Source organism: Saimiri boliviensis, chromosome 2, assembly GCF_048565385.1.
Source record: "Saimiri boliviensis isolate mSaiBol1 chromosome 2, mSaiBol1.pri, whole genome shotgun sequence".
Lineage (NCBI taxonomy): Eukaryota > Metazoa > Chordata > Mammalia > Primates > Cebidae > Saimiri > Saimiri boliviensis.
This window is the reverse complement of record NC_133450.1, coordinates 188,932,868-188,949,056: the sequence shown is the minus strand read 5'-3', so window position 1 is coordinate 188,949,056 and position 16,189 is coordinate 188,932,868. Positions and strand designations below refer to the sequence as shown.

Below are 16,189 nucleotides of genomic sequence, written 5' to 3'. Positions count from 1 at the left end.
CCCACCTGTAAAAGGAGGAGATTGGCCTAGAGCCTCAGCTCCTGTGGTTCTGAGAATCTGCTGGTGGCCCTGGGCCTTCCCAGGCCCCCTCATCCCTGAGACAGAGCTTTAGCACAGAGCAGGGATCCTGGAGGCCTCAGCCAACGGGTGCAGTCAAAAAAAGCAGCCAGACACAATGCTAGGAGCCCAGCGTCTGCCAGAGGGCCCTCACTCTGCTTTCCTGCGGCCACAAGAGAGGCCTGCACCCCACCCTCTCTCTCTCACATTCCCCAGAGTCCCCATGTCCTCCAAGCCCCACTTCCTCCAGAAAGCCAATTTGCTAGAACCATCTTGCACTCTCCAGAGCTTCTTTCTGAGCCTAGAGCTCCCTCTTGCTCTGAATATTGACCTGTGTCAGGCTGGCGTTTGCCCCATTATTGCCCAGCCCTGCCCCCAGCAGGGTCAGGAAATGAGTGGTGAATGAATGAGTGAATGAATGAATGGGCAGGGGGTTGTCTTCACTATTGTTTTCTTACTCAGCAAGGTTGATTCGTTATACCTTCAATCTAGCTGAGCACGTGCCACATACGGCTCCAGGCTGGAACAGGGGACAGACTCCCAGGAAGAGCAGAACCCAGCTCCTGCCTTTTGGGACCTCTCCATACAGGGATGGGGGAAGTGCAGAAAGAAATAATCATAGCAAAGGGACAGCCTACAGGGGAGTGTGAGCTCAGGGCAGAGGGCTTCCCAGAGGAGGAGACAGGCTCTGAGATTTGAAAGAGGCATAGAAGTTTAACAGATGGGAAAAGGGGTGAGGGCACAGGCCAAGGGTTCCAGGCAGGAAGCAAATTGTGGGGAAAGGCACTGAGGCAGGAGAGCATGCTAGCATCAGCGAACTGTGCCTACCCCGTAGGATTAAATGAGATAATACATGCACAGGCCCTAGCAGGGCCAGGCCCAGAGGATGTGCTCATCTGTCAGCATTATGTATATCTGAGACAGCTGCAAAGAGTCTTGCTCAGCTTAAGCGTGATGTAAGTGTGAGCAGGAGGGGCCTTCCCTGAGGGAAATGGATCTAGAGAGGTTGGCTGGGGCTAGATCGCAGAGCACCTGCAGGCCAAACAAAGGGAATGCTTTTCATGGTTTTATCTTCTAGGTCGGGGGTGGCAAATGATTTCTGTAAAGAGCCAGAGAGTAAGTATATTAGGGTTTGCAGGCCATAGTGTCTCTGTTGCAACTACCCAACTCTGCCATAATAGCAGGAAAGCAGTGATGGGCAGTGCCTAAATGCATAGGCAAGACTGTGTTCCAGTAAAATGTTACGGGGAGCTGGGAGGATTGGACCCAAGGGCCCAGGCTCCGGACCCCAGCTCTAGATGGGGAGGAGCCTCAAAGAGCAGGCTGTGGCCCTGATGGGACTTGTCATTTGGGGAACAGACTGGGACCGAGATCTTGGTGAGAGGGGATGGTGGCCCGGACTGGGTGAGGGGAAGAAAGGACAGGAGTGGAGGAGACTGGTGGAAAGGGGACCCCAGATCTGACCTCAGTGCTCTCTCCCATCTCTTCCAGGCTCCCCCTACTATTACAGTGCTGCCGCCCGAGGAGCTGCCCCACCTGCAGCCGCCACTGCCTATGACCGTCACTGACCCTTGGAGCTAGGCGGGCACCAAACACTGATGGCACATATCATTGAGGGTGACAGCTGCCCAGCCCTCCTGAAGCTAGCCAGAGGAACCCATGAGACTGTCCCTCAGCACCCCCACTTGCCTGAAGCTCCCCTCTTCCCCTCTTCCTCCAGGGACTCTGGGGCCCTATGGTGGGGCCGTTGGAATTCTGGATGCTTGTCCATTTCTAAAAGCCAGTCTATGAGATTCTCCTGGTGGCCATTGGGTCTCTGCAAACCAACAGACTGTTCTGCAAATAACCGCAGCCCCAGCCCAGCTTGCCAGTCCCGCCGCTGTCTGACTATCCATCCATCATAACCACCCCAGGCCTGAGAAGGAGAGCTTGCTTTTGTTGCTTCAGCGGCACCCGTGTAAATACCTTCTTGCTTTTCTGTGGGCCTGAAGGTCCGACTGAGAAGACCACTCCACCCACGATGCATCTTGTACTCTTGGTGTGTCACTGGACAGCTTAGACCTCTGGCAGAGCATCCTCTCTGCCCTGGGCGACCCTGGCAGGTGAGCTCAGAGCTGTCCTTGAGACGGAGGATGCCCACCTTGGGCCCCAGCCTCCTGCTCATCCCTCCTTCTTTAATATCGTCATGAGGAGTCTCACTGGCTGGTTGTGCTGCAGGCTCCCCCGGAGGCCCCTCTCCAAGAGGAGCACACACTGGGGAGATGTCCTGGCTTCCTGCCTCCATTTCTCTGGGACCAGTGCAGTACAAGCAGCTCTTTTCCAGATCAAAGAACTCAAAGAAAACTGTCTAGGAGATTCCTCAGCTACTGTTCTGAAGCAGAATGTCATCTGAGGTGTTGATTGCATGGTGGACTTTGAATGTGAGGGCTGAATGGGATGTGGGAAACCATCTGATCCCAGCCAAGGAGGGGCCTGAGGCTCTCCCCATTCCCTCAGCCCCGGAACTGTGCTTTCTGAGGCATGCCCAGGTTCAGGTCACTTTGGACATCTGCCACGGACACTTCACCCACCCTCCAGGACCCCAGCAAGTGGATTCTGGGCAAGCCTGTTCTGGTGATATAGACAACGATTAACACAGAGGACTTTCCCCTGCACCCAGGTCACAAACAGCCTACATCCAGGACTTCTGAATGTCCTTTCAGAGCAGACCCTCCCATCTTCACGGAGCTTAGCAGGCAGCTGGGCATGGAGGCTGAGACAGATGCCTAATTTCACACAATGCGTGCCCACCTGTTGATCTAAGGGGCTGCAAGGGTCAGGGCCACGGCCAAGGGCCACAGGAACTCAGAGAAGGGGCTTGGAGAACTCACGGTGGCCTAGGGTGGTCAGAGGAAGCCAGCTGGGAAGATGTGGGGGACAGAGGAAGGCCTCCTGGAGGAGGGGCAGGAGAGCAGTGAGGATTTGCCGTGTGACCTGGGAGTGATTTTGAAATGGAGGTGCCAGGTGCCACCATCTCTTTACCTGGGGCCTCAGTTCCTTTCATAGTCTCTTTTGTCAACTCAGAACAGCCAGGTAGAGCCCTTGTCCAAACCTGGGCTGAATTACAGTGATGAGACAGGGCTTGATCTTTTTATGCGGCTGTGTCTCCCATGTCTGCATGTCACCAAGATGGCAGAGAGCCAGAGCAGAGAGAGGCTGGACTTAGGATCAGCAGCCCAGGCAGGTCTTGTCCTGGCCACAGGTCTTTGCTGTGGGACCTCAGACAAAACCCTGCACCTCTCTGAGCCTTGGTTGCCTCGGTGCAGCAGGATCACCTGTAAGGTCACCCCACAGCTCTCTCCTCCCCCTCCTCTCTCCAGGGAGCTAGGGCTGTGACAGGATCATCTGGGCCAGGCGCTCCACTTTCAAGCAAGCAAGGAAAGGGAGGTAGGAACCTGAGTCCCGCTAATATTTGGACCAAGTGGGAAATAAGAACACCTGGAGGGGCGGGAATCAGAAGATCCTGGAAAAAAATACCTTCTCTTTTGGGAAACTGAGGCCCAGCTTGGGGAAGGCCAGGACATGCAGGGAGACAGAGCAGACTTCCTCTGGTCACCGCTAAGTAGTTTGTTCCCCAAATCCCCCACAGGGTAGTAGAACAGAAGAGAAACTGAGGCTCAGCAAGGTGGAGTCCCCAAGCAGTGACTGGTGGGGGCGGGGCCGGGACTCAGGCTCCTGACTCCCAATCCATGGTGTTCCCGGTCACGCTGGTCTATCCACACCTGTATTCCTGGGGAGAGTTGACAGTAAGAGCAGGGAGAGAAGGTTCTGGGCCCCATGCCCTAGACCCTCAGTCTGTAAGAACTGCCAAGGAAGCCCGATCACCCAGCCCAGAGATGGAGCCCAGCGGGCTCAAAGCAGGCACAGCCACCACCCCCCGAAGAAGGGCAAAGAAGGGAGGTAGCTGGGGCCAGAGCCCGCCTCCAGGAGCCAGGGTGAGCTGGCTGCAGCCTCCACCTGTCAGGTAAGGTAGGAGAAGGTATGTTACCTGGCACCTCCCTCCCTGTCTCCCTCCATTTAGCAGGAGGTGGTGGAGTCGGGGGTCTTCGGCACAGGCGTCTTGGGCCTCTTCCCCCTGCCACCCTTCTCTTGGAATGATGTGCACCCACATCTTCAGATCCTGCCCTCGTTGTGATTCCAGGCTGTTGGGAGGAGGTCAGCCTCTCCTGAACCAGCTGCCTGAGGCACACAGCATCCTTCCTCAGCAAAGCCCACCTAGCCTACGGTGGTCCCTCTCCCCATCCTGTTCCTCTTGTTGCCCTGTAATGAGCTCCCCCATACCTTTCCTCTCTCACCTGAGGCTTTGCTGGTCCTCAGATTGGCTTTGTATCTGTGAGACAACCACTTGGTTCCTGGGCTGCCAGGCAGAAGCACAAGCACACACGGATGCACACGGATGTTCTCACACACGCACGCCCGCTCTCACCAGTTCACAGCTCCCTCGAGGTCCGGCAAGCTGCCCGGGAGCTTGGTGAGGACGGCTCCAAAGGACACAAGCCGTTGAGTAGATGCCAGAGAATTCTGAATGGAAAACACAAGTTCAGGGCCTCACCAGCAGCATGGCAGGAGGCCTGGGGCATTTCTCCATGGGCCTTCTGCCCTGTGTTCCAGCTCTGACTTTTGGAAAATGACATTGTAGATTTTATGAAAATTTTTCATACCATTAGACTAGCTTCAACCTAGAACAATTTGATGATATATCAAAGCCAACATCCGTTTCCCAAGGCACCTTAGTTAGGGCTAGCCCTTCTGTAACTGACACTGTACGGTGCTTTGCAATCCTCAACCACCCTGTGGGGCAAAGAGTGTGATGCCTACTTTATAGACAGGGAAATTGGCATTTGGGGCTCACATGGCAAGATGGAGGTGAAGTGAATTCTCAGATCTCCAGGCCCCATTCTCTCTCCATGGAGTTGTGCTCCTGTCATGGGAGTGTATGGTTTAAAGACACACCCCTATTCCCTAGAAACACCCCAGACTCACAATAAGGCAAGAAAGAACAGGGACCCAGAGGCTGGCCTGACCTAGGGGCCTGGAGGTTGGTGGCTTTGTTTCCTGTGAACATCGAAACCTGCAGAGTCTTTGACCAAATCCATACCAGCGCTTCTGAGATTTCATCCATACTCTTTCCCAGCTGTCCCTGAGGCTCGGTGGGGATCAGAGCCAGTTCAAGGCAACACCATAATTTCTGGACATGGGTCCAGCCTAGACACGGGTCCAGCCCTGACTCCAGGCATCCAGGTGCCAGGGTCACGTTCCGCCTCCTCACTTCCCTTTCTTTGCCTTCCCACTTTGGAACAGTATGTGAGAGTGCCCCTTTGGCTGTGACAGTATGCGAGAGTGCCCAAGCCGGGGCCTTCGGGTGTCCACAGCCCCTGGAAACACAGATCACAATCTCAAGTCCCCTGAATGAACTGCTTCCTGGGTGAATGTAGTGGGGTAACCTTGCCACTCAGGCAGGGCACCAGGCAGTATGGTGCAGTGGTGCCCGAGACGCCCAGAAGTGTGCCTGCCTCCCTGAGTGCCATTCAAGTATGAAAACTTGTAAAATGTTCTCTCGGCCTAAAGAAAAATGTCCATGGGTCAAATCTGACCCATTGGCCACCAGCCTGTGAGCCCCAGTGCCTGTCAGTTTCCCCTTTCTTATTCACCTCCTGTCCTTTGTTGCAGATTTGGAGGAGATGGGAGCCCACAGAGGTGAGAGATGTGCTTCAGGGTGTCCAGCAAGGCAGGGGCAGAAACAGGCACGCCCAGAGCCTGCCGATCTCCCAGTCCTCATCTGGGGCTCTTGCAAATCTTGTGCTTCGAAGGTGGAGTTGGGTGGAAGGTCAGAGGCACTTGGGATGGGAGACGGGGGAGCTGCTGGGTTTTCGGGGGGGGGGGGGGGACAGTGCTGCCTGGACACCTTTCACATGTGCAGGGAAGAGCCTCAGACGTGGCCACAGTGCACTGAGGGGTGAAATCCCTTCACCAGACATCACTCCCCAGAACGAATGCCCTGCCGTGGCAGCCAGTGGCTCCTGCCACCCCCTCCTCAAGATATTCAGCCAGAATTGAGCTCCAAGCCAGGGAAGCAAATCTTAAAAACAAACCAAGCACGCTGACACAGACCTAAAAACAAACCAAGCACGCTGACACAGACCTAGAACCACGATGAGTCTGAGGGCGGAGAGCAACTCCAGCCCCTGGCCAGGCCAGCCAGGCAGGCGTGGGTGGATCCCACAGGGCTCTGGGCTAGACCAGCTCCACAGTGCCCTGCTATGATGCCAGTCCTGCAGGCTTGGCCTTGTCACCCATCGAGAGGCTGTGCTGGTGGTTCCCAGCCACACACCAGTCCTCCTGGGGAATCTGTTTCTTTCGTTCTTTTGGCCTTGGAGAGGTCCAAGGCAAGTCCATTTCTTAAAAGGTAATAAAATGCATTATTGGAAATTTGGACAGTCAGGCCATGACCCCTAGCCCACAGCATGCCCCATCTCCCAGCAGCCCCTTCAGCCCCTTGCCCCGTTGTCCCCTGTTGCCCCAACCTCAGGGTTCCCTCTTGCATATTCATGAGGGAACCACAGTGCTGATGTGCACTTCCCCACTGTCAGCTGGGCTGCACCTCATGTGGCGCCAGGTCCCGAGGGGCCTCTGCAGAGGCCAGGCCATGAGCCCCTTGCCTGCCTGCTCCCCTGATGAGGCAGCAGCTTCTCTGAAATGAGCTGCCGGCCAGGAGCAGGCAGGCACCAGTCTGTCCTTCCTTTTCTGCTAATTCCTCAGCACTGAGGCTCCATTCTTGGGCACCCCAGGATTGAAGGGGACCTCAGAATCATGTCCCTGCCATTCTAGAGTTTCAATCCAAGGAGTCCCCTTTAGCTCGTCTCCAAGACGGGTAAACGTAGCCACCATTCAGCAAGTCCAGAAATTCTTCTTCCCACATCTTAGACCCCTGAGCAACCCAAGGAGAAAATGCAGCTGCTTACCTGTTAATATCTACTGAGGGACAATCAGGGAAGCCTCAAAGGAGTCGTCTCGGGTAGGGTACTTGGCCTGTGGCAGGACAGACAGAGACAGGAACCCACCCGCCTGTCAGCTTCAGGTGGCTAAAGGAGGCCCAGGGTGGGGGTGACTTGACAGTCATGTACCCCCTCCCTGACTCCTGGCAGGAGGAGGCCATGTCAGCCTCACCTGCTCTGACCTCCCCCTTGATGTGACCCTGTGGCTATGCCCGCTGGTCACCCTTGTCCCCAAAATCACCATGCCTGTGGCCACGTCCCTCATCTTCTCCAAAAACATCATTAAGAACAAGTGATTTGGGATGATGGATTTTTGATTTACAAACGGTGCATTTCCCTTGGAGTGGAACAGAAAGGAAACCATTTAATGGCGCCCTTCTTTTCAAGCATGAATACATTTTAATGAAACTATTTTATTGTATTTGAGGAAATGGAGAGTTGAACATTCCAACCAATCAATAACCAATTAATTGCTATAAAGCTAAAAAGAAAATAAATAAATCCTGAGTCTATTTTAAACACTCTGCAAAAAGTTCAGGCCTCAGAATCTGGCCTTTCCCTCCTAATATGCATGAGCGCGTACACACACACTCTCACACTCACACACACACACTCCCCTACACCTCAGACATACTTGAAACTCAGAAACAGCGCTGAGTCTCCCCATGCCGATTCTTGCCTGCTCTTCTTGACTTTGGTCAGAGAGGGTGAGCAAACCCGGCAGCAGCCTGTCCCAGGGCTTGGGAAGAGGCAGGCCCATCCCCTGGCCTCAAGCCCCCAGCATAGCATAGGGTCTTGGGCAGTGAGGGCCTGGCATTGCCTGGGCCTCACTTCTCAGCCCCAGCTCCTGGGCCTCCAGGGTTGGGCTGAGGGTGGAGTTTTGGCTCTGGGTTTGCCCCAACTCCTGCTGGAAGATGCTGCCCTGGTTTTTCACCCTCTAGTGGCCTTGGACATTGAGTATTTTTAGAAATGCAGATTACATTGCAAATGGAACCCTTTGCCAGGAAGACACATGGATTTTGCTTTTGATTCTTTCAGACATTTGACTTTGTCTTAGGGACCGACCTTTCAGCATCAAAGAAATACATATCTACTGTATCCGCCAAAGTTTGTGATGCCTGCATAGACGCTTACTTGTTAAAAAAAAAAAAAAAAAAAAAAAAAAAGTACAAAAAAACCAACAACAAAAACCACAATTGAATTGCCTTTGAAAGTGGGAGATGATCTGTCTCCAACAGATTGAAAAAAAAATGCTTCTTAAAAAATGTGTATGTTTTGTATTCTTTTTTTCTAGTAGAAAATAACTGACTTGAAATATTGGTGGTTTTTTTTCTTAGTGACGTGTGTTGCTTTTGTGTGTAATAATATTTGAATGTAATTACAGCAGTGCCAATTTGCCAAAGATGTTGGACATATTTTTCTTTTGCGGGGGAGGAGGGCAGGGCTTGGGGTGGGATTTGGGAGAACACAGGGGTGGGGTTTTGGTTTAATTTTTTTCACTTTTTTTTCCTTGTCAAACCTGAAATTTGTGGCTTCCTTTTAAGTTAAATGGTTGACTGCAACACTTTTATTTTAGATTAGTTGAAGAAACATGCAATAAGGTTGGCGTAGTTTCAATATCTGTGTGTCTTTTCATGAGTGGCTGTTACTTGTGAAGAATTGATTTTATGTAACCTTTATGTGAGATAATTATTTGTAAATATTTGCCATAATTTTATTGGTTCCTAAAATAAAAGTAATTTTTTAAGTTCAGAAAAAGAATTTGATCCCATTTGTTTTTACTGGTTTGAGAATTGCCTTTGACAACTTTGACTGTAACGTAGCAGGTTGTGGGGCGTTTGATGGCTCTCCTGCTTACATTGGGGTAAAAACAAATCCATGCATGCATGCAGAATGAAGTGTTGCAGAATCGGGCTCTGCCCTGGGCAGGGAGCAGCAGCCGCAGAGTCTGCCCTTGAGATGTGCCCAGGCTTGGCAGGTGGAGTCGTGGGTGAGCCTCCATTCTGGATTTGACTCCCAACTGTGATTTAACGTCAACTTCTTCAGTTCCCAATGGTCAGTAATTCCCACCTCGTTCATTCATTCATTCAGTACATACTGATTGAGCATCTATTCTGTCCCCAGCACTGGGGACACAGAAGTGAACAGGGCCCACAAGGACTCTGCTGCCAGTGGCACAATCATAGCTCACCTTGCACTCCTGGGTTCAAGCAACCCTCTTGCCCCAGCCTCTCCAGTAGCTAGGACTACAGGTGTTCACCACCAAGCCCAGCTAGTTTTTTAAATAATTTTTTTCCCTACTTGCAAACTAACATATTACCAGCTAATTTTTTTTTTAAAAGAAGTCTTGCTCTGTCGCTAGGCTGGAGTGCAGTGGCTCGATCTCAGCTCACTGCAACCTCTGCCTCCTGAGTTCAAGCAATTCTGCCTCAGCCTCCCGAGTAGCTGGGACTACAGGCCCGCGCCACTATGCCCAGCTAATTTTTGTATTTTTAGTAGAGACAGGGTTTCACCATATTGGCCAGGCTGGTGTCGATCTGCCTGCCTTGACCTCGTGATCTGCCCGCCTTGACCTCCCAAAGTGCTGGGATTACAGGTGTGAGCCACCATGCCCGACCCAGCTAATTTTTTAAAACTTGGGTTTTGCTATGTGGTCTAGGCTGATTTCGAACTCCTGGCTTTAAGCATTCCTCCTGCCTCAGCACCCCCAAAGTGCTGGAATTACAGGCATGAGCCACAGCCCCATCCCATATGTGCTTTTCACTGTGATCCAGTCCAGCCTCCTGCAACCTAAAATACCTGAGTACAGACAGAACTCAGAAGTCATTCACACCAGGACACCTGCCTTTGGGCCCCAAAGCCACAGGCCATATCCAATCAAAGCTCAGAGAACAAGAGTCCACAATCCTTCCGTCCTGTCCTTAAGCCTTTGAAACTGAGCATTTCGGGAGCATAGGAGCCCAGAGGTGGCTTTTCATCAGGGGGTAGGGCAGCTGCAGACCTGAGCCCTGCCCCTGCCTGGCGATGTCAGTGCACAAGGGCAGGCAGGGACCGCTGTGCCCGTTGGCACAGTGTGTGCGACTCAGTAATTGCCAGAGATGGAGTGGGCAAGTGACCGCGTGGGGGCCGTGGATAGCAACTCATTCATATTTAATAAAGCAGCAGCAGGGCCTCCATTCATTTCTGCAATGGATGGTGGCGAAGGTGATTCCTGAGGGAGTGAGAGGGAGCCACGGCACAGTGCTGGCCTGGCGCCTTCCTTCTCTGTGCTCCTGACTTAGAGCACAGACTTCAAAGAGAAGTAGGTGTGTTTTTTAACTGAAATCAGACCCCAAACCTATGAGCACTGGCGAGGCAGGCCAGGCGCTCCATTTCCTGGCACTGCGGCTCTTGTCCCCGGTTTTCTGGGGACAGAAGCCTCAGGCCTGCCTTCCCCGGAAACGGGGCACAAGTCTCTGCAGCAAGCAGGGCATGTGCAGCCCCACAGGACAGCAGAGGAGGGGCTGTGGGCCAGGCCTCCAGGTATGGAGGTGGAAGTGCCAGCCCTGACGGGCTCAGGCAGCCTCCAGCAGCCCCTCTGCACTTAGGTCAAAAGTAAGGGGTAGCCTGTGTTCTGGATCAAAGGTGAGGGCTAGTCTGGGCTCATGTCATTTCCTAGCAATGGGGTTGCCCAGGGAGGAAAGGAGGTGGCAAACGCAAGCAGGGGGTGACCATCTTAGGAGGCAGCGATGTTTCAGATGTGGGTGGGAGCAGGTGGATTTCCAGCCCCGAAGATCCCATAGCTGTGGAGCCTCCTGGCCAGCTGTGTGGTAATGTGGAGAAGGGAACCCTTCTGGCCAACTGAGCGCTGCTGTGGCCCCCTCAGCACGCCGCCTCAATAGCTGTCTCTGGGAGGGACGCCTGCCTGCAAAACCCTGATGGAGGAGGCCGTCACGGGGAGGCCCACTCTGCAGGAGACACAGCTGCTATGATTTTAGACCACTGGGGCCATTAGCACCCCAGGTGATCTTAGTGATTGATTTTACTTGTATACATGTCCTGGTTTTTCTTCCATGGACATGCATTACACACAATTTGAAGATAATTTTTAAAAATTCTCATTGCTCTCTTTGCTTGGTCTTCCCAGCATATGGTGACGGGGCCTCTGCGAGCTCCACTACAGACCAGCTCTGAGGACATTTAGCAAAGAAGTTGCCCGTGTGAGCCTGTCAGGGCTGCATGGCCCAGGGCCACACACTGGGTAGCCGAAACAACAATTTATTCTCTCGAAATTCTGGGGCTAGAAGTCTCAGAGGAAGGTGTCAGGTGGGGCTGGTCACTTCTCAGCCTTCTCTCCGTGTCCCCACAGTCTCTTCCCTCTGGATGCATCTCTGTCCTAATCTCTTCTTACACAGGCATCAGCCCTGGATTAGGGCCCACCCTGAAGACCTCATTTTCACTTCATTACCTCTCAAAGGCCCAACCTCCAAATACGGTCACATCGTAAGGTACTGAGGGTTAGGACTTCAACTCATAAATTTGGGGTGACACAATTTAGTCTATAACACCACTTGAGAAGAAAGACGCCCCCAGATCCCAAGAGCAATCCCAGCTGGGATCTGCTCTTCACATTTCAACCTCACCTTTGCCTGTGCTATGTCACCTCTACCCAGGGACATCTGCCCCTGTTTGTCCGAGCCAGGGGCTTCTGCCCCTCAGATCTGAACTCCCAAATGTGACCCCCAGGAAGATCCTTACTTTATACCTTCCAACCAGAGAAATTCCTAGTGAAGCCAAGAGTTTCTTTTTAAAAATATAGATAGGACGGCTCAGTGGCTCACACCTGTAATCCCAGCACTTTGGGAGGCTGAGGCAGGTAGATCACGAGGTCAGGAGATCGAGACCATCCTGAACATGGTGAAACCCCGTCTCTACTAAAAATACAAAAATTAGCTGGGCATGGTGGTGCACACCTGTAGTCCCAGCTACTCGGGAGGCTGAGGCAGGAGAATTGCTTGAACCCAGGAGGTGGAGGTTGCAGTGAGCCGAGATCGCGCCATTGCACTCCAGCCTGGGTAACAAGAGTGAAACTCCGTCTGAAAAAAAGATAGATAGATAGATAGATAGATAGATGAATGGGGTTATAGATGAATGTATTTCAGACTTCTATATGAAATATGAATTTATAAACTTAAAAAGATGGAAAAGTCTCAAAAGATGAGACTGAAATATTTGATCATGTGATTTGCTTTTTTGTTGTTGTTGTTTTATGTATCCAAAAACGTTTAACAAAATACAAAGAAAAAGAAGTTGGAAAATCTAAGAAATGGGAAAAGGTGTAATGCCTTGAATACATGAAAAATTTGCTTGCAATTTTACGAAAAATCCTACCACCCTCAATAGAGACATGGGTAAAGGTATGCACAGAACACTTATGGATGAACACAGTGTTCAACCCAATATGGAAAACACAATTTCACTTCACAAAGATCATTTTTAAAAAACACCTACTGCTGGTGAGGGTGAGAGGAAATGAACACCCCTCTACCCCACCACTGAGCTGTCTGACAATATGAGGCCAAGGCTGCTGTTACTGTCTAACCCCAGCCGGGTAGGGTGGCTCATGCCTGTGATCCTAGCTACTCAGGAGGCTAAGGTGAGTGAATGGCTTGAGGCCAGGAGTTGGAGATCAGCCAGGGCAACATAACAAGACCCCATCTCTAAAAAAAAAAAAAGACAGGGTTGAAATGAAAGAGAAAATGCTAAAGGGCAGCCAGAGAGAAAGGTCGGGTTACCCACAAAGGGAAGCCCATTAGACTCACAGCAGATCTCTCAGCAGAAACCCTACAAGCCAGAAGAGAGTGGGGGCCAATATTCAACATCCTTAAAGAAAAGAACTTTCAACCCAGAATCTCCTATCCAGCCAAACTAAGCTTCATAAGTGAAGGAAAAATAAAATCCTTTGTGAACAAGCAAGCACTCAGAGATTTCATCACCACCAAACCTGCTCTACAAGAACTCCTGAAAGAGGCTCTACACACATAAAGGAACAACCAGTACCAGCCACTCCAAAAACACACCAAATGGTAAAAGAGCATCAACACAATCAAGAATCTGCATCAACTAACCAACAAAACAGCCGGGCGCGGTGGCTCAAGCCTGTAATCCCAGCACTTTGGGAGGCCGAGGCGGGTGGATCACGAGGTCGAGAGATCGAGACCAACCTGGTCAACATGGTGAAACCCCGTCTCTACTAAAAATACAAAAAATTAGCTGGGCATGGTGGTGCGTGCCTATAATCCCAGCTACTCAGGAGGCTGAGGCAGGAGAATTGCCTGAACCCAGGAGGCGGAGGTTGCGGTGAGCCGAGATCGCGCCATTGCACTCCAGCCTGGGTAACAAGAGCGAAACTCCGTCTCAAAAAAAAAAACAAAAAAACAAAAAAACAAAAAAAAAAAACAGCCAGGTAGCATCAAAATGACAGTATCAAATTCACACATAACAATACTATCCCTAAATGTCAATGGACTAAATGCCCCAATCAAAAGACACAGACTGGCAAATTGGATAAAAAGCCAAAACCCATCAGTGTGCTGTATCCAGGAAACCCATCTTACATGCAAGGATACACAAAGGCTCAAAATAAAGGGATGGAGGAAGATCTACCAAGCAAATGGAGAGCAAAAAAAAGGCAGGAGTTGCAATTCTCATCTCTGATAAAATAGACTTTAAAGCAACAAAGATCAAAAGAGACAAAGAAGGACATTACATAATGGTAAAAGGATCACTGCAACAAGAAGAGCTAACGATCCTAAATATATACGCACCCAATACAGGAGCACCCAGATACATAAGGCAAGTTCTTAATGACTTACAAAGAGACTTAGACTCCCACACAATAATAGTGGGAGACTTTAACACCCCATTGTCAATATTAGACAGATCATCCAGACAGAAAATCAACAAGGATATCCAGGACCTGAATACAGACCTGGAACAAGCAAACCTAATAGACATTTACAGAACTCTCCACCCCAAATCCACAGAATATACATTCTTCTCAGCACCACATCACACCTACTCTAAAATTGAGCACATAATTGGCAATAAATCACTCCTCAGCAAATGCAAAAGAACAGAAATCATAACAAACAGTCTCTCAGACCACAGTGCAATCGAGTTAGAACTCAGAATGCAGAAACTAACTCAGAACCGCACAGCTTCATGGAAACTGAACAACTTGCTCTTGAATATTGACTGGATAAACAATGAAATGAAGGCAGAAATAAAGATGTTCTTCGAAACCAATGAGAACGAAGACACAACATACCAGAATCTCTGGGACACATTTAAAGCAGTCTCTAGCGGAAAATATATAGCAATGAGTGCCCACATGAGAAGAAAGGAGAGATCGAAAATTGACACCCTATCATCAAAATTGAAAGAGCTAGAGGAGCAAGATCAAAAAAATTCAAAACCTAGCAGAAGACAGGAAATAACTAAGATCAGAGCAGAACTGAAGGAAATAGAGACACAAAAAACTCTTCAAAAAATCAATAAATCCAGGAGCTGGTTTTTTGAAAAGATCAACAAAATAGACAGACCACTAGCCAGATTAATAAAAAAGAAAAGAGAGAATAACCAAATTGATGCAATAAAAAACGATAAAGGGGATATCACCACAGATTCCACAGAAATCCAAACCATCATCAGAGATTATTACAAACAACTCTATGCACATAACCTAGTAAACCTGGAAGAAATGGATAAATTCCTGGACACCTGCATCCTCCCAAGCCTAAACCTGGAAGAAGCCGAAACCCTGAATAGACCAATAACATGGTCTGAAGTCGAGGCAGCAATAAAGAGCCTACCACCCAAAAAAAGCCCAGGTCCAGATGGGTTCACAGCTGAATTCTACCAGACATACAAAGAGGAGCTGATACCATTCCTTCTGAAACTATTCCAGACAATCCAAAAAGAGGGAATCCTTCCCAAATCATTTTACGAGACAAACATCATCCTGATACCAAAACCCGGCAGAGACTCAACAAGAAAAGAAAATTTCAGGCCAATATCCATGATGAACATAGATGCAAAAATCTTCAATAAAATACTGGCAAACAGATTGCAACAGCATATCAATAAGCTCATCCACCATGATCAAGTAGGATTCATCCCTGGGATGCAAGGCTGGTTCAACATACGCAAGTCCATAAACGTAATTCACCACATAAACAGAACCAAAGACAAAAACCACATGATTATCTCAATTGATGCAGAGAAGGCTTTTGACAAAATTCCACAACCTTTATGCTAAAAACCCTCAATAAACTAGGTATTGACGGAACGTATCTCAAAACAATAAAAGCTATTTACGACAGACCAACAGCCAATATCATACTGAATGGGCAAAAACTGGAAGCATTCCCTTTGAAATCTGGCACTAGACAAGGATGCCCTCTCTCACCACTCCTATTCACTATAGTACTGGAAGTTCTAGCCAGAGCAATCAGGCAAGAAAAAGAAATAAAGTGTATCCAAATTGGAAAGGAGGAAATCAAATTGTCTCTATTTGCAGATGACATGATTGTATATCTGGAAGACCCCATCGTCTCAGCCCAAAATCTCCTGAAACTGATAAACAACTTCAGCAAAGTCTCAGGATACAAAATCAACGTGCAAAAATCACAAGCATTCCTATACACCAGTAACAGACTTCAAGAGAGCCAAATCAAGAACGAACTGCCATTCACAATTGCTACAAAGAGAATAAAGTACCTAGGAATACAACTAACAAGGAACGTAAAGGACCTCTTCAAGGAGAACTACAAGCCATTGCTCAACGAAATAAGAGAGGATACAAACAGATGGAGAAACATTCCATGTTCATGGTTAGGAAGAATCAACATCGTGAAAATGGTTGTACTGCCCAAAGTAATTTACAGATTCAATGCTATTCCCATCAAGCTACCAATGACCTTCTTCACAGAACTGGAAAAAAACACTTTAAACTTCATATGGAACCAAAAGAGAGCCCGCATAGCCAAGTCAATTCTAAGCAAAAAGAACAAAGCAGGAGGCATCACACTGCCGGACTTCAAACTATACTACAAGGC

General features: G+C 49.6%; 1 protein-coding gene across 3 annotated transcripts in view; it reads left to right on the top strand.

Annotated features, from left to right (window-relative positions):
- Nucleotides 1–8,287, top strand: part of PAX5 (paired box 5) — a 192,756-nt gene extending 184,469 nt beyond the window's left edge. For all 3 annotated transcript variants that reach the window (XM_003940050.4, XM_074395049.1, XM_074395050.1), the window contains one exon: nt 1,549–8,287. In XM_003940050.4, the coding sequence (XP_003940099.1) occupies nt 1,549–1,625 (77 nt within the window). In that variant the 3' untranslated portion in view covers nt 1,626–8,287. The remainder of the gene's footprint in view (nt 1–1,548) is intronic.
- The last annotated feature ends 7,902 nt before the right edge of the window (nt 8,288–16,189 follow it).